Genomic DNA, 22,772 nt, shown 5'->3' with positions numbered 1-22,772 from the left:
ACTGCGCTCCTCTTTGTTTAGCATTTCTGGAGCTAAAAAAATGCCCTCCTTCTTTTTCAATCATTATGTCTGCCTCCTCTTTTCCTCAGTCTGCCTTCATTACCCATCACTCTGTCTTCTTAAACCGGAGGAATGCTCCCGTCGCCTCTTCGTGGCCCTCCGGAGGAAACGTCCGCCAAGGGAGTCGGATAGGCCAAGTACGGTAGCACACATAGCTCTCAGTGGGCTACCACAGATATGGTCGAGAGACTGTACATTGCACGTGGTAAGGATGTAACAAAGGCTCGCTAATCAGTCCAACCCCCCACCGATTCGTTCCCTAACGGTGGCCATACGCGCTGTGATGGACCCTCGCACGGGTTCGGTGGGACATTATAGGCATAAGAAGGGCCCCCACGCGGCTCGGACTCCGGCCTCGCACGGGAAGGGGAACCCGTGCCTGGCTCAAGGTGGCCGTGTCCTGTGACACACCGGGTGTGAATACATGATCACTTCGGATAAGATGGGACTTCGGATAGAGGGATTGGTGAAGAGCCGATGCCTCATCCTGGCCATGGATAAAAGCCTTTCCTTGGACAAGAGGTCCATAATAGGGAACGGGACGTTCTCGGACCTTCAGGACATCTGAATCTTATCTTAAAAAATCTCCTGGATAATGGGCACGACTTGGACCTAATTGTGACGATGTGTCAAAACCCCAAAATATCAAATATCAAATTATTTCCGATGATTTCCTGTGGAGTTTTTGTCCATTTGTTGAAGTTTAGTCATTAAATCCTTTCCGCCATTGAGTAGGTTAAAATTAGGTACGCTACTACACAGCATTACGTGAAACACTGAACCATAATCTTCAAAAACAAAATCTAATAAAATACTCAGAAAGACACAAAGATAAAGACACATTCCTCGTTCCATATGCCAAGGACAAATTAGTACAAGTGCTCCATCTTCCCTAGGGCTATTAGAGCATGGAATGGGTTGCCTGAGCTAGCCAGGAAAACCAATGACTTGGCAGAATTTAAGTCATTGGTTAACATGCATGGCTTTACGCATAATGCGCAGGACGTAATCAGCTTCTTTTTTTAAGTAACGTCTGTATTTTTATAAGATAAGAAGATTACGGGAGACTAGGCTGACAAAGGAGACGTTTGGTAAAGTTACCATTTTAGGGCTTACGATCTTTAGGGCTGATGATGTAAAAGTAATCTGTTTCTGCGCCCACGGTTAACGAGAGTGTCATGTGGCCAGCACAACGACAAACCTTCTTTACTTTTCCCCAATCAATTTCAGGTACCCATTAGAGCTGGGTGTACTCAGAGGCGCCCTCAAGATCCCTAAATTTAAAATCCCAGTTTTCACCAGGATTCGAACCCAGGACGCCTGTTTGGAAGCCAAGCGCTTTACCACTCAGCCACTGACAAAGGAGAAACATTAATTACCTTAGTCGTTGTTTGGGAATAATTGGAAAAGAATTCGAAGAAAAAAAACGCTCTCCTCTTATAGAAATAACAAAAAAAATTAAATACACCAGTCTCCTGGTTCTTTATGCTATATGTTTGTTCATTTAATTACAATCTAAAGACCAAAACAAAGTTTTAAAATAGCCAAAATAATTGCATTGTCCACATTGAAAGTTTCATTCTCATAAAGAAGATAATGAATTTTTCCTGGCAAGGAGAATTTATAAACAAGCAAAACATAAAAGATACTTTTACAAACCGCAAAGCTTGTATTAAGTGTAATTGTATGAAATAGTTTGGGTCTGTTCTGAGGTAATTCCCAACAGACATATTAAATCAGTGCGATTGGAAATAGTTTGACCCGCTGTTTTTATTTAGTTTTCTCGATGCTTCTATGAACCTATCAATGGTCTGGACCAGTTGTGAATTGAATGCCTGCTTGCTTGGTCTAATTAAATTTACTTTTGATCCGGGAGTGTGTACTATTAATTGCATTGTGCCCTTCTGTTGTAGATTCTTATTGAAACGAAAGCAAATTTCAAGAAACATTAAATATTACTTACCTCGGTCATTAGCGACATTGTCTTGTCTTTCATCCATCTCGTGATCATTTCCGGTAGACTCCTCGGAGTCACTGTTGCACGCTGGGGACTTGTATTCTCTTTCCGCCTTTAGATTTCCCACGCTCTGCTTCGGGGAATGTTCACTAGGGGGCGACGTAAGGGGAGATGATTCGTCCGTTTCGGAAAAGGATTTGTCAGAAGCATCAACGCTTGGAGTCGACTCGTGGGGAGCGGCCGAAGACACGTCGTTGCTCTGTAAAATTTGCCCTCTGGGTGACCTCGACACAGACGACTCGGGAGAGGAAGGCGTGGAACGCGGGCTTTGGTTTGACGAGGTCTTTGATTTGTCTGAGTTGACGTTGGAATCCCCATTCGACTTGAGTCGCTTCCAGATCGCCCTCTCGTCGCCACAAGGTTCAGGACTGTCTGATCTTTTGCGTTGTTTGTGATTCAGCTCTTCCAGGCCACGGCTAAACTCTAAATAAGGAACAGGCTGTGGAAACGTTCTGATAAAGGCTGGATACGCCAACGGAGACGCCAGAAGGGACTCAGCAGTGGCGTAGGGAAAACTTCGATGCGTCGCAGTGACGTAGCCAGGAGCAGAGGAATGTTTCTGTTGATTCTGATTCGCTTGGAGTCTTTGGCAGTGTGGAGGGGCCAATGGATGCAGCATGTTTAATCCATATCGCGAGAAAATATCAAATCCTGGGTTGGGAAGATGAGGGTGCAGCATAGGTAATCGAGAGCTTGAAAGCTCGTGGCTCGGGTGGTGGGCAATGGTATTAGGCGCCCCAGATTCGGGAGATCGAGGCAATATCGATGGTGGAAGAGACTGTGATGGCGGCGACATTGAAGGGAGACCGTCACCCGGGTTGAGACTCGACCTCGAGGCCTCATTAATGTATTTCAATAGAATGCTGTCCCGATAGCTGTCGTAAACGTGCGCTGGTCTTGTTGTGTACACTGACCCAGAGCCCATCAGGGCATCTATAGAAAATGGTGTAGGTAGGTGACAAGTTGATTGACCCGAATACATGACCAGGCGATGTCCAGAAGATACATTAACGGACAGAGTAACACATGGTTCAGATTGTTCTTTGCATTTTAACGTTTAAAGAACAAATACCTTTGCCTCAAATTGACCTTGATCTTATTCCATTTAGTAGCGTTGCCAAAATTGTAATGGATACACATGCAAGTTATTCTATTTTAGTACTATTAGTGATTTAAATAGGAAACGCTTGACTCTTGAGACAGTTTTCTTTTAGGCACTTGCAATTTGATCTTCATTAGCCGAAAAATCTCACTGTAAAAAAATGGACATAAATGTCAATGCTAATGACTAGGCATTTTATATACTACAAATATTTATATATATAAATATAAATTACAAATCATACACCATATGCAGTACATGCTTTAAAAATGTTCTATACATTACTTGGATTTCGCCAGAATCAACGAGACTCGTTTAAACCTGTCTATTATATTGTATTACCTGTCTAAATATTACGAAAAAGAATTGGTTTTATTTAGCAAAGAATTTATTGCCCCAATATAAGTCTATATTATATGTAGTCCATGCTTTATTCATTGGACAGCTGCCGGGTAGAATGGGGGGGGGATCTACAAGGTCCAAAAAATAATTACTTAAAAAATATATGGCTTTGTAAATCATTCCTTGGCCAGGCTATATTCCCCCAATGATTTGACTTTGTAATTTCTACAAGGCTACAGATAGAAAGTTTTCTATTTTGACTCTTCTATTCTGATAAGATGTAAAGAGATCTATACAGATTTTCTTCTTGGTAATTTTGTGTAGTGCTAATAATTTAAAAACATTTGTAATCTGCAAGTCATATAGATATAGAACGAAAAAAAACTGAAAGTCCTATATCCTATACTATATCCTATACTCTGAAAATTAAAATGTCTGTTATCATGACACTTTAACAAGCAAAATATTTAAAATACTTAAAGTAAAATGCAACAAAGCTTATATAAGAGAAAGAACTACATATTTACAGCCACAAACACACGCACACACATACTGTAATAATTATTTCCCACTAATTAATTAATTAATCGATCAATTCTTTTATGATTGGTTCATGGTTTGTTAGGAACAACGAATAATTGTGCAAAATTTCAACTAGATCCGATCATGGGAAGTGGGAAGAATAACATGGACGGACAGACAGACAGACGTGAGTACATATAAGCTTTGCGGAAAATATGTCACATTAGATATGCTGGTTTTCGATGTATGAGAACCTTAGGCAAAGAAGAGTTCTTCTTAAAGAAAGAAAAAGTATGGAATAGCAAGCAAACATAAGAACAAGAGTATATTACATAGACATAAATAAATATAGACTGGCCGATTAAAGAGTTTTATGAAACGAAAATTTGTGACTTGCAATTTTGTGTATTTTACTATACAGCATTTATGAGAAGTATAAAAGTTAAGTATTCATATCTATTTCAACCATAACCTATATATGTATTACATTATTTTCACTAGTGTTTTTTTTAAATCTCTAAGAATGAAGATCATGCAATTCTTCATAACTCGGAAATCCGAATACAATAGATATACATGTTTTCAATTTACATGAAGTTACTTCCTTCGGCCAGTCTATATTTATGTCTATGAGTATATTACATAGAGTTGGAAATATTCATTGAACATGCAAGTTAGTTACTTTATGTAGAAGAACATTGCATAATAGTTCAGTTGTTCATTCAGGGCCAGATTTAGAGAAGGGTGGGCGGGGCTCAAACCTGGGACTTCCACAAAAGAGAAAAATTATGTACGAATTTCGATGGGTCAGAAACTTTTAAATTTGTATTTTTTTTTCTAACATTTTGGTTTTCATTTTTACGGCTGGCAAAGTTGTCGTGAATGAGAAGTGTACGCTTGTAGCATACGTTATACAGCGCCGGATCTACGGCAGTGCGTCTACCAAGGGCCTTACCCTCCACAAACTCAATAATATACACTTTTTTATAAATAAAATATGCACATTAAATATCTTTTTATGAAACTGAGATTAAATATTCAACAACTCTATATAGCATACCTTTAGATATACTTATTTTCATTCATTCCTTTGATCATTAAAACTTTCTAAAAAATTGTAGGGGCGTCCACAAAAATCCTGCACTGGGGCTTCCATATACTTAAATCCAACCCTGTGTTTATTCATTAGTGATTCTCAAAGACCTGATTTCCTTCTAAAACATAATAAATATTATTTGTGAAGGTCCTGAATCCTTTTGGATAATCATTTGTTGAAATATAATTATTCCCTTTCAGACCTTGCAATCTATAGGGCAAATTATGTAAAGGGTCATGTGTTTCTTTGACCGACGGTTAACAATGGTGTCAGGTGGTCAACACAGCTACCAACCGCCTTTACTTTCCCCAACTAATGTCAGGTACCCGATTGAGTTGGGTGGGCTCAGAGCGTGACTTCCGTGACCCTAGGTCGAAGGTGCCGCTCAGAGGCGTCCTAATAACCCTGAAATTCAAAGTCTTCATCGAGATTCGAACCTGAGACGCCAAGTAGGCCAGTCGCTTATGACTCAACACCACGCTCCTAAGAATTATGTGTTGGACTCTATTAATTGTAATAAGATCTAGATCTAATTTATTTCTTTTTCTGAAAGAGATGGTTGACAAAATAATATGTTGCTTTTCATAGTAAAATCTCAACTGTCTTTTGCTCTACGCTGTAGCGTATATTGTTTGTCCTGCTGTTATGGTACATTTAGCATTATTAAGCCGAACATGTTTTGAGTTTTATTAATATTGTCTATAAATGCTATTTCACGTGGTTTGTACCAATTACATAAATGTATCCGATTTGTAATAAACGTTTCTACGTACTCTACAATTTATTATGATATTGCGGATAATAATAATAATATAATAATAAAATAATCTTCCTAATAAGGAAATTTGTTTTACAATTTGTGCATTACACCAAACAAAACATTATAACTATAATAAAAATGTACATTCACACCTGACTCACTCATAATTTACATTTGCAAAGTTTATATCAGATTGTTTCTATTTAATGATTTGATTGTCTGGGGAACAAAAGAGTGTTTGTGTCTGTTTGTCTTTGCTATCGATGTCTTGTATCTCTTTTGTGATGGTAAAATCACAAAATCCTGACCTAGAATCTTTTTAGATTTTTAATGGATGTTAGTATCAAACAGCTGCCCAAATGGGGTTTGTTTTTTGCCAATGACTTTACCAGCAGCATTTAGGATTCTCTGAAGTTTATTTTTATGTTTAATGCTCAGATTGCCATACCACAATTGTTGGATGTCAATATTAGTTTGTATTTGCATATTTTGATTGTCATTTTGTTGTTTTTCATTACGACACATACATTAGTATTAATTTTGTCCACAATAGATCCAAACTAGCGGTGCATTTTAGTCGTTCACTTTTGTCTTCTCCTCTTTAGATAGGCCTACTGTTGTCCAATAGTTTATATCATTCAACAATACACAGTAGAACATTGAAAGACAAGAAGATACAATTAAAGATTTTCATACAAGGCGGACGAGCTATAAATTGCTAGCTTTTTTGGTGAATTGGTAGATAAGTTGTTTTTTTTTAAGGTCTAGGGTAATTTGTTTATTTACTTTTAAGCACTGCAGAATCACATTTTCTATAGAGTTTTTGTTTATAACACAAAATAATGTAAATATGGAGTTATAAATTAGTTATAAATAGCTAGCTTTTTGGTGAAATGGTAGATAAGTTATTTCTTTTAAGGTCTAGTTGCGTAATATGTTTCTTTACTTTTAAGCACTGCAGAATCACATTTTCTATAGAGTTTTTGTTTATAACACATAATAATGTAAATATCTCAGCTACGTTAGACTGGAACAACAAATGGTCAACTAACTAGACTAAATACAGAAGATGAGAGAGTAAACCTGCCTGCATGGAGATATTGTTTAAAATATATCTTAATTTTTTAAAATTTGAGTTGAGTTGAGTTTAACTAAAGAGCTATCGTTTCCGGAAACCAATAAAAAAATTGGCCGCGACCGGATTATTATTATTATTATAATTTTATATTATTATAGCTTTTATATAGCGCTACTTTCATGCTTATAGCATGCTCAGAGCGCTTTTGGTCCAATCTCATTTGTGGACCAGTGGGGGGGGGGGGGGGGGGGAGGAGGTTTCTAGGAGTTGGTTTTCCATACTGCCTTTAGAACCTCGAGCCCCCTTCTAGGTAGCCATGCCAAACCAAGTTCAAACGCACTTGGCCTCTCGACCACGCTTCCCAGTATCTAATAATAGCATGGTTCAATTGAGCGTTGTTTAGTTTATCGTGAAAATCTCTCATATAAGGTACCGAAAAACTGACCAGAAATGCATATTGAGGAAACCAAGAATTATACAGCAAACTTTGCAAGACTGACTCGTCAATCTCACCCTACGAAATATTGCGTTACATAGAGCAGCCAATGTACTAGTTCATTGCATATTACCTCATCTCCATTGCAGCAGTACGGGTGTACCTTTGTGAGAAACCATTTTTAAGCATTATTATTATTGCAACAATTTAGGTCATTGAGGTATGCATATAATTACTAAGGGCGTGAGAGCCTCTATAGTTTAGATACTTTACAACGGAAAAGATAAAAAATTTTTTTTAATTTTTTCAAGTGCTAAAGTAAAGAAACAATAATTATTATTACTTAAAACATAAACTAAAATGATTCTCTGGTACTGTCACTGATTAAAATCTAGAATTACTTATTATTTTTGCTGATTATTATTATTATTATTATTAGCCTTTTATCATTATTACTTTTCATTAATTTTCATAGCATGTTCAGTGCTCTAAGGTCCAATCTATTTTCTAGGTGGAGATGGGAATCTGGGAAGACGTTTTCGTCCTGTCTTTGGGCTAGCACAACAGAGTCGTATCGCAAAGTCAAAATACCTACTTGTACATCGGGATTTGAGCTCAAACCCTTTAGGTGGCCAAGTGGTTTGTGCCACATTGTCTATGGATGCTGTTTCGCGTGGTTATTACTAGTTACTTTAATTTATCCAATTTGTAATTAAAGTTTCTCTTTTTCTTCAATTGATTATTACATACCGCTCCGGATCTATCCGCCGCTGTCGATTATAAACATTAAGGGGTTAAGGGATATTATATAAAGATCTATATTTGGTTAAGATGTTTTTACATATGAATGAATTTCATACAATTTCTTAGCAGACATCTCTTGATTAAAAACAAATGAGTTGGTAGTATCACTTCTCTTAAAATATGAGGTGGAACAAAGTAATGATTTAAAACTGTTATAAATGAATGCTTTTTATTTAATGAAAATAATATTAGGATCGGCTATTTTTTTTTTAATCTTCCGCCGATGTTTAAATGTAATAAAAGCTTTAGAAATTATTAATTTAATGATTACATTAAAGCCAAGGAAAGTCTATGAATGATGTAATTGCTTACCGCCGTGTTTGTTAATTGGTCAACTCTAAAAGTGAGAAGGCTCGTCAGGATTATGTTGCTTTCTCTGTTGCTAGTCATTGCTTCCTGGAGCTCCAGAATAAACACATTATTTTCACACTCAATTTTAGAAAATTCCTGGGACAGAATCCGATTGCTTTCATCTAAATTATCTTCCCATCTCAATGTTTGCTGGAGATGGACAGCTGTGAGTTCTCTACGGCGTCATCCGCGAACTGGGGAGGGAGGGGGGCGATGGAGGAGGGATGAATCGGGAGGAGGGGAATGTGGCTGATGGCGTTTACTCCTCCCGCCATTGATCGTCTGCTGTTTCCTGGCCGTTCAGGGGGTCGTCTCTAGCGCGAGGGCGGCCATTTTTTTTTACCCCCACGTGTGAAGATGATTCGCTATTTGATTGGTTGCAGCCCTCAGAAGCTAGAGTTCGTCTGCCCGGGTGACTGACGTGTACATCGACACCTCTCGAAACGACCCAGATTTTATTGGAATGAAAACAAGAGATAGTCAGATTGGGCATCCCAAGTACTCACTATTCTAATCTCTCACTGCTACATAAGGACACTAGGAAACTGGCTAACTCAATATTCACAAGCAACAAAACCTGTTTAGAAACAATTGAAAATAACGGGTATGCTATAACAAGTAGAACCAATGTTATTAATTTCGAATGCACATAAACCATGCGTCAATGTGCCTGTCAATATACCCGTTATGGAAGAGATTGGTCCAAAGGCATGTCTAGGAAAACTATGAAACTAAATGTCACGTACTAAAATACGCCAAGGTTAAAATGGGATTAGATAAGATAATTTTATTGGTCCAAAGAAATGAAAATTTATTTTGACTACAATTATCGAGCTCGGCATTACTACTATAAAAATAACAATATAGATGCAAACACAAAACATACGCACACAAACTGCAGAAACAAACTGCAGTCCTATGTACTTCTCAGTGATGACAAATGACCTTGAAACACCGTGTACAAATACTCCTTCTTCCCTAGTGCTATTAGAGCATGGAATGGGTTGCCTGAGCTAGCCAGGAAAACCAGTGACTTGGCAGAAATTAAGTCATTGGTTAATATGCATGACTGAATGCATGATGCGTAGGACGTAATCATTTTTTTTTTTTTGAAGTGACGTCTGTATCATATAAGATAAGATAAAATAAGACTGAGAGTGGGACGAAAATTGTAAAGTTCAAGCCTTAATGGAGAGAAGCTGACCCCTTCGTCCAGATCTGATGTAGCTGTAGTGTAATAGATCACATAGACGCATATTGTCTTTAAGGATTTTAATCATTTTATATTTAGGAAGAAGAAGAGGCAGACAGAAAAAGCGATGGGAGGACAACATTAAAGAATGGACAGGCCTGCCATTGAGAGAGGTTCTAAACAAGGCAAAAAAAAGGGAGGAATGGAGAAAGACGGTCGACAAATCTTGCCTGGTGCCCCAACGGTCCAACAGACTAAGGGATAGGTAAAGGTAAAGAATATTTAGGAAAGGCATCTTCCATGAACTAGTTCAAGAGATGGTAGCTGTTTTTAATAAGAAGCTTTTTTTTTTTTATTTGTCTAGTTAGTTAATGTCTTTGATCCATATGAAGTATTACCGTATCAACAGGTAATGGGAAAGGTGCTTAGACTACTGAATGGATGGTTTGTATAAAAAGATTAATTACTGATTGTCAATTTCAAGTTCTCCTAGTGCCTAAAGGAAGAGAAGTCGTTAATATATCTCGGAGTAAAGATTTTGGCACTGTTCATATCAGCTTCTTGTTTAAGGTTGCGCCTACGTATTTATATTCTTGCACTTGCAGAGCGTAAACATATTATTTTGGCTACCTATTTGATTCAAGAAGATTCTAGTTTTACAAAGAAGACAGACAAAAATAGGAGGTGTACTAAAAACTTTAATTTGACTTTCGTCGCTGGAGATTTCAGAGACTTGGTTAGAAATAGAGGGGACAAAGTTTGTTTAGGGTCATAAGGAGAGCCAGCCTTAGGCATAGGCAAACTAGGCGACTTCACGAGTGATAACATAAACCAGCTTACTTAGAGAAGAAACTTGTGCCCATTGTTACTGTTGTACAATAGGTTTTAAATAAATTGTGGCATTTTATTTATTCGCTGTTTTAATTTTATTTTTCTATTTCTTTTAGGGCTACCAAAGTCCCTTCTCCTAGGGTCTCCAACTATCTAAGGACGGCCCTGCTATAAGTTTAAAATTTTATTTTTCTCTGAATGGACCTCATTCACCAATCGTAAACAAATAACATTTAGTCACATGATCTTATTGATAAAACAACGAAAAAAAAACGGTCACGTGACAACCATCATGAATTAAACATGAGATCGTAAATTATATAGAAGAGATAGAGCACCACGTGGCTAAATGTTGTTTGTTTACGATTGGTGAATGAGGTCCATTTGAAACTGTACTGCCCAATCTAACTCGTGTTTTGTGTACATCAATTCTATTATTTCGAATTTAAGCTCATTTCCGTAGATTAATTTTTGCTGGTTTTTATTTTCACCGAATCTAATATCTGCGGCTACGCTAGGGTGTTGAGTCACTAAAGCTAGTGTTTGGAAATACAAAGTTGTATCCACCACCATATCATTAGAGTCTCACTTAAATTTCAGTGTCACATTTATAGTTGAGTTGTACAAAGAATGAATTATTACTCTTGAACAACTCAACTTCACTGTAATTGCAGGCGGTAGAGCATGGAGTGAAGTCACGATGGTCTCAAAGTCTGCTCGTCGGTATGACGCAGCCCATCGCGAATGAGGTTTGCACAAGGACAAATCCGGTTAATCGAGCCAGTTGCATATTCGGACCAAATCCACATGTTAAGAAACAAATATTATAGAATTGAATGCGGTATTGAAACAGACGGTTATTAGGAACAAAACGACCGATAATCAAACTAAACTGTATTTTTATAAGGCTTATATCAACTCACTCTGTCTGTCTGGTACAAAGCTTATATCAACTCACTCTGTCTGTCTGGTACAAAGCTTATATCAACTCACTCTGTCTGTCTGGTACAAAGCTTATATCAACTCACTCTGTCTGGTACAAGGCTTATATCAACTTACTCTGTCTGGTACAAGGCTTATATCAACTCACTCTGTCTGTCTGGTACAAGGCTTATATCAACTCACTCTGTCTGTCTGGTACAAGGCTTATATCAACTCACTCTGTCTGTCTGGTACAAGGCTTATATCAACTCACTCTGTCTGTCTGGTACAAGGCTTATATCAACTCACTCTGTCTGGTACAAGGCTTATATCAACTCACTCTGTCTGTCTGGTACAAGGCTTATATCAACTCACTCTGTCTGTCTGGTACAAGGCTTATATCAACTCACTCTGTCTGTCTGGTACAAGGCTTATATCAACTCACTCTGTCTGTCTGGTACAAGGCTTATATCAACTCACTCTGTCTGTCTGGTACAAGGCTTATATCAACTCACTCTGTCTGTCTGGTACAAGGCTTATATCAACTCACTCTGTCTGTCTGGTACAAGGCTTATATCAACTCACTCTGTCTGTCTGGTACAAGGCTTATATCAACTCACTCTGTCTGTCTGGTACAATGTTTGCACATGTTATTTCTCCGACTTCCCATTTTCGGATAAAATTAAAAATTTTCAAATTTATTCATTGTCCCTAACAAAACATGAATCAATAAAAAAATTAATCATTTAATAATCAATATTAATTAAATTACTTAGTTTTATATTGATTAGGGGAAATAAATCTTACATTATTGTTAGATATGACTGTAAATGTACAGTTTTCCCTTATAAAAGCTTTGTTTATTTTTAAGTAATTTTATATTTTGCTTCCTATTTCTAGATCTAACTCAGAAACATCAACGTGACGATTACCTTGCCGCGGTACCCAAATTATAGGCAGCCTCAGCAGTAGAGATAGCCACGCAGCGACTGCGGCTTTCTATTAGTGAGATGAAATGCTTAATTTGTCTGGACGTGACTTTGCTGATAAAATAAAGACTTTGTGGGGGGATGTTAAGTGTGGGGAGGGGGGCGAGAAGGCGTGGCGGTTAGAGCGGGGGATAAATTTACGCTTAGGGAGTTTGGTTTAGTTGAGACAGATTGGTGAGTGGGGGGCGGGGGGCGCGGACAGGGACGGGGAGTGTAAGGAGGAGTATCTTCCCCAAATTTTGAGTGGATGTGGATATTTGTAAAGTTTACTTTGAACGATACGCTAATTTAGTACCTTGAAAAAAATGGTATGGTAAATGTATAGGCCTATATTATATTACGCTTTTTTTTTTGTTTGAACTGATAATAAAGGTGGGAGGCTGTATCGGAGATGTTGACTTTGTACCAGAGACCAAATTTATCATTTCTTTTGAATGTCTTCCCCTTTCTCTTTTTCCTTTAAATGCACAAACTATATAATAATAGATAAAAATATATGTGCAGGGCTCGATTGTGGTATAGATCCTATAGCACAAATATAATCTGGTAAAACTTTACATCGCAGGACCCTTATGAAGAATGTTACGCAAGTGGCAGCACCGCGCTGTCTATCGCTACGGTAATCAGGTCACAAGGTCACTACCGGCTAGACGGTGTCGGTAGTATCATGTAGGCCTAATAAAAAAAAGCCTAATAGTTCGTGATAGATCTAGTCATTCGCTAATGATATGAAAACTCTGGATCTATATTATGTAATAAAAAAAATATTTAAAAGGCTATAAAAAATAAATAATGAGAATGAATTAATCTTTATTTTTTTAATTTGTTTTTTTTTTGTTTGTTTGTGTCACAAATGTATGGTACCGTTATCCTATATATGTACGGGTTATAGGCCTATATTTATATATTTTTGCTGACACTATTTTTTTTTCATTTGTAATGTTTTACAGACCTAAATTATTATTTTTTAATTTATTGATTTAATGTAATTTTACTTTAAAATTAAAGTAAACCATAGTCTATGAAGTAAACCAATCATATTGGGTTTCGTATACGTGCAACATATTCTTTATTTTATTTTCAAATTAAATTAAACTGAATGGGTTTCCTTATAAGTACAGATATTTATCTGAAATCCACGCAGCTAGATGGGTATACCGCTAGATGTTTATGAAGAGTAGTGTGTAGCCTAACATATGCTCGCCCCTCCTCCTTTCACATTCTGGACTTGGAACCAGACAACGGAGGAGTTACCGGCATTTTAACTAAAATGTAACTGTTTTTGTTTTTTTTTATATTTAAAGCCGGTAGAGGAGACATATGCTATACAATACAAAGGCTCAGTGCTGATGTAAATGAAATAAGTTGCAGTTGCATTTAAACCGTATAAACGAATATAGATATAAAAAAAGAGATGAAAGCTAAGCCTAAACTAGAAGATGTTCAAATATAAGAATATTTGTGATTCAGTTCTAACGTGTGGCTCTCAAGCATAAAATTTAAGAAAGTAGGCCTACACTGGAGTCACAGTGGAAATAACACGCTAAAAATTTACCCCACAACTAAAAAAAATCCAGCTTCATTGAACAGTGGTCTTATTTCTGCCAGATCTCTACAAATGTTTTTTTTTTTAATTATTTCAAGTTGTGAAATCCACCGTAAAACATACAACGCTCAAATATTAATTGTATAGAGGCTTTTGTGTAAAGAAAGATACATAGATTACCATGACCATGATGTCCACTTTTGTCTTCGGGAACCGATAATAAATGAGCGCTCGGTATTAATTTGGGATAGACATAGTTTCGAGCTACATCATTAGTTGTATGTATGAAGAATGATCTATTGAAACTATAGCGACTACTTTTATGTCCACATAGACTTCGCAAATGTCATAATTAAATTAAATACTTATTTCAGCTACACTAGAGTGAGACTAGAAGCAACTCTAAGGCTTTTACATAAAACCAGTGAAGTGAATTGATATCAACTGTATTAATAGATAATGATAACATATGTCTCCCCATTTTCTACACTGATGTTTAAGTGAATTACAGCTAGGTACCAATTTATGATCAAAGAAATATTTATAGAGACAAAGTCAAGTGACGTAAGTTGTAACTTCCAATGTAATAATGTAAGCATTTAGTGAATAGGAAACTATGAAAAAAAAAATCAGTTGGGAAAGTGAGAAGCAGATAAGCTAACGGAATGTATTATGTCATGACATGAAACTATATGAGACAACTAAAGAATTGAAAAGATTGAAACTCACACTGGGTTTTGTATCCGAATCAATCAGGAATAAAAAAGGGAAAGCGACAATGCGACGTTCACTGTTGGATAGCTTGATAATAAACTGCCCTAACTAAAACGTGGACACGTGACTTAAGACAAACAAACCAATCATGCAAATCTGTCGTGGGTTTTCCAAATGTGTGTGATTTGACCATTTAAGTGAGGGTTACATGAAAAAACAGCAGGGGGGGGGTGATAGGAAGGGATGGGTGGATGTTGACAGTCTAGCATGTGGCGAGGGAGTTACGCAACATGTCCATCTGTCTTATATGGCCTGCGGACTCATGATGTATTGTATGTATTGAGTATGTAAACCTACATTTATTACTTAAAAAGATTCATGTATCTTCAACTGTATAGCTTTTAAAAAGAAACATTTTAGATATATAGATAGACAGAGATGAGGTAGAGAGATAAAGGATAGATGGATAGAGAGATAAATAGATATAGAGAGAGATAAGTTAGACAGAGAGAGGATAGATAGGTAGAGAGAGAGAGGGATAGATAGAGAGAGAGATGGATAGATAGCGAGAGATAAGTTAGACAGAGAGAGGATAGATAGGTAGAGAGAGAGAGAGAGGGATAGATAGATAGAGATAAGTTAGACAGAGAGAGGATAGATAGGTAGAGAGAGAGAGAGAGGGATAGATAGATAGAGATAAGTTAGACAGAGAGAGGATAGATAGGTAGAGAGAGAGAGGGAGGGATAGATAGACAAAGGATAGATAGATAGAGAAAGGATAGATAGATAGAGAGAGAGAGAGATAAGTTAGACAGAGAGAGGATAGATAAATGGATGCATAGAAAGAGAGATACGTAGATTTTGTTTATTTATCTAGCTAATTATTAGAATAATTAAATAAAAAGTGTGTTTATTTAAATAAACTATATAAAAATCCCATTTGTATAGTTATTTGAAACATTTTCACCATTTCCTATTTATTTGCTACGAGCGTGCTTTACTGCCCCGTCGGCGTTGTGTCTTACCATAACCAACGCATAGGATCTCTGTTTTCCGGCGCAATAGTTCTTCTCACGTCTGCTATCAAACTCGCTAGACGGTCGGCCATAAAACACGGACATATTGACTCCCCCCCCCCCCCCCAAATAAAAAATGGGGTCAATTAGCCTGGTAAGGGGATGGTATCAGCATCATACTTACTTCTATTCGGTGCTTTTTTTTTTCTAAAGAAATAGGTGCCGGTACTCACTAATAAATTAATAATAAACGTTAAAATACAAGAGAAGTAATATTTTTTCCCAAAATTGAAAAAGGTGCCGGTACGCCGTATATACATTCTATTTACATACATGCCAATGTTTGCTCTTTCCCTACGGCTATGTGGCTATCGCCCTCTAATCTTGTCCACTTTTTTTTAACATATCTATGCCATCCAGTAATTAAGGTCAATCCTCTTAATACCTACGTCGTTCCTTTCCTCCATTTCTCCCCATTGGACAGTTTGGCACATGACATAGCGCTAGACAGAATGGAGCCCCCCCCCCACCCCCACCATCTACCAACCCCGACCCACCCTCACAGACACCTAAGTAATAATCTCATTTGTAAGTGATACATTTTGTTCAACAGGCCTGTTTGTAACTTTGTTTTGTTACAGAACTATAATTCCAAGCTCTAAACAAAAAAAAATGTGGGAGGTGAAATTAAGTGGACCAATTAGATTATACTCTAAATTTTTGGCATTTTTAGGATTCAAGCATTAATTGTGAGTGATAGTCCCAAATGTATTAATACAATAGAAAATATCAGATTGAGTAAAGGTTGCAAATAGGCGACTAGATAAAGAATATTAGGGTTCAGAACTCATCTCAATTTTTACTCTTATACTGAATAATTTTGTATAAATTCTAAATTTTCCAAAAGAAAGTTTTTCTTAAAATAGAGCTAAGCAGAAAATGGAAGAGAGATAAGAAGCAATAGCGGCCATAGGGTGTAGCTAATGGAGCAAGCACCCCAGGCCCTACGTCTAAGGGGGGGGGGGGGTGCGCGATCGGAGATTTTATTGTCACAAACGTGATCACTACATATTTTCAGCCTAAGTGTTTTATAGGCTACTTTGCATAGACACGTTTAACCAAGCTACGACATTAATCCGAGAGTGGGTACATGGCAAGTGGTTGAAATCCTGGGATGGCTCCAACAAAGCCCGTGGAGTCTGGCAACATTTGCGTCGCCCGGACCGCGATGATCCATAGTGGAGGCTAAAAAGGTCGAAACAATCTATCATTGCGCAGTGTAAAACGGGGCACTGCCCTGTTGGTGCTTACTTTGCCAGGTTCCGGCCAAATTTTGATGCCCGTTGCCGACACTGTGGAGAGTCGGTGGAGACAGTGGCGCGTCTCTTGCAAGAGTGTATGCAGCTCCGAGAGCTGCGGGATAGTTTGTCTGCAGTCACTGTATGGGAGCTTGAAGGTACTACGCCTAACAGAAGAGTTTCTCGCCAAGGCTCTACGGGAGGACTAATCCTTCCAGTCTTGTTACCAATTGGGGTTCATCTCAGGTGCATAGACATCGAATGTTCATACTCTTGTGTGGCATGACTTCCACATGGAGATCACATATTTTTCTGCATCGTAGAAGCCCATTAGAGTGTATCTTGCTATCAACTTCTACGAGAAGTTCAGAGGACTCGTGCAACTTTGATACACTCTTGGGCTCTCCAGCTACTGCCTTAAATGCATTGTAGATGAGAAAAGGTCTCATCTCTGTCTTGCCCATCTGCTTGACATCTTCTTCCTAATTGCGGCGCCATATATTCCTGGGCCGTCCCTATCTTTCTCTTTTTAAGTCTGTCGAGTATGATGATAGTCAGTCTGTTGTAAATATTATCCTTCTCTTCCTCTTCACTGTCATTTGTTGTTAAGACAATATCTAAGTTAATCCTCTTCTTCACTGAATGGAATGAGGCTGTTATTATCCGTGGTCCATGCGCTTCTCATCCTACCAGTGCCCCCTGAGCCCGCTTAGACAGCATTATACCATAATGTGTAATTCTTGGAGGATCGTGTTTCAAATCAGGAGCTTTGAAACTGGATACAGCAGCTCCCTGATTGACCCTTTAGGTCGATGACCTATGCTGGTAGCTCAGCTCGACCAGCCGATTGACTCAGAGCGGGCCATCTGGGCTACAGGACTAGAGGAACTTTGAACCATTTTTTTGATGCACCCTGTAGTTTACCCTTACGGCAACGTTTATCTGAATCTGTCATTTGTCGCAATACGAGGAGATGGTTTGGAGGTCTGCTTGTAATGCCGCCTGTATTTGGTCGGCTTTCTTGCCGGTTGACCAGAGGACCGCAGTGAGGTGCGTTTCTTAAATTTCTTAAGTCTAAAGAAGCATCGAGACAATTTCAAGTCACATCATTGCCAGAGTCCACCGACTATAGGCGAGCTGTTAATGGGTATGAATTAACTGAACAATTAAAAGCAACAAAGCAAGATTAGACGGTTATCATTGAATCCAGAAAAAAAATGATGAGGCCGACATCATGAAAAGAAGAAAATACTTCAATACCGCAGGTTCTAGAGACTAAAGGACAACACACAAGCATGTCCTCAAAAATTCATACTGAAGAAGCTGAATCATCAGACAGTGTAAACAATACAGAAAGCAGGATTATAAACTCTAGACTGAACGACATTGGAGATTGGCCTGATGTCATCACAGATAATATTCGCATACACCTTGTCACTCAAGGATCTGAAATAGTTCAGTGTATGGACAGTCAATTCAGAGAGGCGTATAGACATCAAGAATCAGCAAAAGGAAAGGCTAGAAAGCTTTCAAAGGCTTGGTTTTTCCTGCATATGTCAAACGGCGAGAAAGTTCTTAGAAAGTGGATGTGTTATTCGACAAAAAAAAAAGAATCCTTATTTTGCTTCCCCTGCACACTCTTCTAAACAAGATCAAGTACCCAATCTTCATTTAAATCCAAAGATGGATTCAATGAGTGGTGGAGGTTATCCCCGAAAATAGAAAAACATGAGACCAGCAGCGCTCACATCGTTTGCTTGGAGGGAACTTGAAATTTGCCTGAGAGTAGGGAAAAATATTGACAACAAGGCCCAAGATTTGATTATACAAGAGAAGAAAACATGGAGAGTTAGTAAAATTACTATCAAAGTACTATCCACTCTTGAGGGAGCATGTGCTTTAAACTAAGCTTTGTTTCAGACCGAATACATACATGTCTCCACAAATACAAAATGAATTTATTACAATAATAGGGGATCACGGTAAAAAACAAATCATACAGCAAGTAAAACAAGCCAAATATTTGTCTATTATTTTTGACAGTACACCTGACATCTCAAAGCTGGATTAAATTTCCCAAATTTTACGGTATGTTGTCTTGGAGAATGACGGGGTGCAGGTTCGTGAGTCTTTTGTTGACTTCATCGACACAAAGGACACGCATGCTGCTGGAATCGCTGAGATGATTCTAGAGAAATTGCGTTTGGATGGCTTAGACATAATGGACTGCAGGGGTCAAGGCTATGATAATGCTGCGGTCATGAAAGGTCGTTAAGGTCATGAAAGAATTAACAATATTTGATTAATGAATACATATTATTTTGAAAAAAAAGTAAGGTTTTGCAATGTTATTAATTAGTTTTTTTTTTTTTTTTTTTTTTTGGGGGGGGGGCATCAAGATGAGGTACCGCACCAGGCATCATATACTCTAGCTACGCCACTGTATCTTAGTTTATTTCGGCTTAGCTTAGTCGAGGAGTAGAGAAAATCTCAAATATTTGGAAGTAGCCTATTCCGTAAAAATTGTATCTACTTATATGATGCTAGGGTCACTTGACCTAAACAATAAAGAACTTGAAAAACCAAACAGCGGACCTGGAAGAAGATGGATCTCCAGCTGTTCGGCGCCAGGATTATCCGACCTTCACCATCATCAGTACAAGGAACGTCAGGACCATTTACGAGACTGAGAAAACTGCAAGTGGCAGCAAAGATGAGAAACATAAACCTTCATCTTAAGAATCAGCGAGTCAAGTTAGACTCTTGCCCATCTGCGTGACATCTGCTTCCAAATTGCGGCACCATATATTCCTGGGCCGTCCCTATCTTGACGACTACAGGTATAAACAAATAGTTTGAGAACATCGCGCAGGATGGACAACAGAACAAACTGAGCGTGCTGGTACGAACCTCGCCGATAGCGAAAGAAATGAAGTTGCCATAAAAAAGGGGATGCACAAAAAAGCAGCCCTGTTAGATAGCCCTAAAACAGGAGCATTCAGACATACGAACAGTGGCTAACTTTGCCGCTTCGGAATCGGCTTACTTAGTAGGATCCGATTGTTCGTGGACTCAAAAAGAAACACAAACTAGTTTTTCATGTGAGTACATAATTTACATCCTTTGTCTTTCAAGACAGAAGGAGACATATTACGGTCGGCAACTTCGTCATGGTTAACAAAATGTCCATTTGTAGCGTACTCGTAATATAAAAATCCAGTTATGGATTTACGGCACTACGTCAACCCTGTGCCTATATTTCCGCAAACATAAAAATATACAAAATACACATTTTTTGCTTGCATATTTAATAATTATAATTATTTTTAAAGTAGAAAAATAAGATTACATACTCTAAAAAAAAAACGAGAGCAGAAAAAAATGTATTTCAATACGTATTTAAAAGAAACAAAACAGTTAACACACGATTAGATTTATCACGATTAGATTTATAATATTATTTTTTTAGCAAAGATACGTAGGTCTGTAATTAATTAATAATATATTAATAAAAATTCCCCAATTAAAAACATAAAATACCATCTAAACATTAATAGTTATTCCAAGAATAAATTGTACAAAAAAATCTAAATCTATATTACATAGATCTACGATTTAACGTACTAAAAGAAGAGAGAGAGGGCAGTGACCGGGCGCGCTCTGCGCGCGAGCAGGTGAGGTCACGTCAGTACGTCATCATACGTGCGGATAGACAGCTGCCAAATAATTGACCTGAAAAACTAGGGTCCTGCGATGTAAAGTTTTACCTATAATCTCTCTGATCAACGAACAGCAGTATTCTAATTTTATTAAACATATTTCGGAAGTTTCTCCAGAAATAAATATCGTTAGGAGTCAGGACTATATCCTCTTGCAAAACCTCCTGCAAGACGGCAGGCAGACTGTGAACTAGGAGCCATCGTGACGATCATCCGAATGGCATCCCACACTTGCCTTAGCAAGCCTGGACACCAATTAGAAGCTACAGGCTGAAGCAATGAACGGTGCATACATTTTACTTAATAGAGCAGACTCCACAACTACCCTAAGAAACAACACTGGACAGTAACTGACTACTTGACCGCCCAGGCTCTTGAACAAACAATTTTTTATCTGGATTCTGGTCAGTTTTGTTGCTGCTACTTAAAGTTGTCGAGTTTCACGGTGTTTCATTCACACCCTGATCCAAACTGTCCATTATTTCGACATATTTATCATTTTCTCTCATTGCAGACATTTACCTAGTGCTGTCTATATACCTGAGATGAACTCCTATTGAAAAAACAGAGCAGAAAGGACTCAATCCTCCCGTAGTGCTCTGGCAAGAAAGTTGGCAGTTCGGCTTAGTGCCTCATATCTACCATACAAGTCGAGTGACTGCTCAGACACGTCCCCCTTTAGCTCGCGGAGCTGGGGACACTCGTACAAGACGTGCGACACTGTTTCAACGCTCTCTCCACAGTGACGGCATCGGGAGTCAAAGTTCGGACGGAACCGGGCAAAGTATGCCCCAATAGGACAATGTTCCGTCCTGCACTGCGCCATAATTGTCTGCTCTGACCTCCTCAGTCGCCACCATGGATCAACGCGATCTGGGTGCTGTCAATATACAGGCATTAATAGCGGGTATGGGGTCATTTGTTTTTTTGGTGGTTCAGGCGCTTGGCTTCCAAAAATGGGATCCTGGGCTCGAATCTTGGTGAAGACTGGGAATTTTGAATTTTGTGAGTTTTTAGGGCACCCCTGAATCCACCCAACTCTAAAGGGTACCTGACTTTAGTTGAATGAAACTCCATTAACTCAGATTAAGAAACAATAAACACTTCACGAGATATTCAAACCTGACCAACGACCATAATTTAGGACTATCACATTGTCATTCATGAGGGCCTGAAACGTAAACCCTATTTGAGAATTTTGTGTCAAAAGTCAACACCGCTACGCGGCGTTCGTGCAAGCGGAGACGAAAGAACGCCTGGCCAAAAAAGGAACAGCTCTTTCATCGTTTCAATGGAGAGTTGTATTTCACACAAAAAAAAAAAAGCGGTGTTGAGGCAATAACAATCACCCGGTACTATTTCGGCGCCACTTCGCTAGTCACGGACTCGTTTAGTCTGACAAATGTGGATAATTCTTCAAGTCGTTTAGGGAAGACAAGATTTAAATTCTATTTGAAGTTGTTTATCTTCTTCTACAGGCGTTGGAGAATGAAAATATTAAGAGTATAAAAATGTAACTGTAGTTTTTTTTAAACGGCAGTCTCTGTATTTCTTGGATATAATTGTTCAGAGCATTCTTCTTCCATTCGTTTTGACATTAATGAGAGCAGACGTCTCAGACTGAATTTTTTTTCCCAGAAGAATATAAAAGTTAATTTTAATGTTATGTGCATAAATTACTTGCAAACATCACCAATATTACACATACAAATATTTGTTAACCAATGCTTATAAAAAAAGCAATAATATATGACATTAGTGTTAATGTCTTCTTGAAAATTTAATAGTGATTTTATAGACTTCTTTCCCTTTCTAGGATTATTTTTTTTTCTACATTCTTTTCTGGATTATATATTTTTATCCAGTATTTGTTTTACTGTTTTGGGAAGAAAATATTACCTAAAAAAAAGTTTACAAATACTAGAAATGGGGTGTGAATTAGATTTCCAACGTTTAAATAAGCATTATTGTAAGGTTC

General features: G+C 37.9%; 1 protein-coding gene across 1 annotated transcript in view; it reads right to left on the bottom strand.

Annotated features, from left to right (window-relative positions):
- LOC106068617 (homeobox protein engrailed-like) overlaps positions 1 to 8,879 on the bottom strand; it is a 32,455-nt gene extending 23,576 nt beyond the window's left edge. Inside the window, exons 1-2 of the mRNA XM_013228051.2 lie at positions 8,530 to 8,879; positions 2,024 to 3,329 (exon numbers count right to left, since the gene is read on the bottom strand). Coding sequence (XP_013083505.2) covers positions 2,024 to 3,059 — 1,036 coding nt within the window. The 5' untranslated portion in view covers positions 3,060 to 3,329; positions 8,530 to 8,879. The remainder of the gene's footprint in view (positions 1 to 2,023; positions 3,330 to 8,529) is intronic.
- Between the last annotated feature and the right edge of the window lie 13,893 nt (positions 8,880 to 22,772).

The sequence above is a fragment of the Biomphalaria glabrata genome, chromosome 11 (assembly GCF_947242115.1).
Source record: "Biomphalaria glabrata chromosome 11, xgBioGlab47.1, whole genome shotgun sequence".
NCBI lineage: Eukaryota > Metazoa > Mollusca > Gastropoda > Planorbidae > Biomphalaria > Biomphalaria glabrata.
Note: the sequence above shows the minus strand (reverse complement) of the source record. Positions and strands in the feature narration are given on the sequence as shown.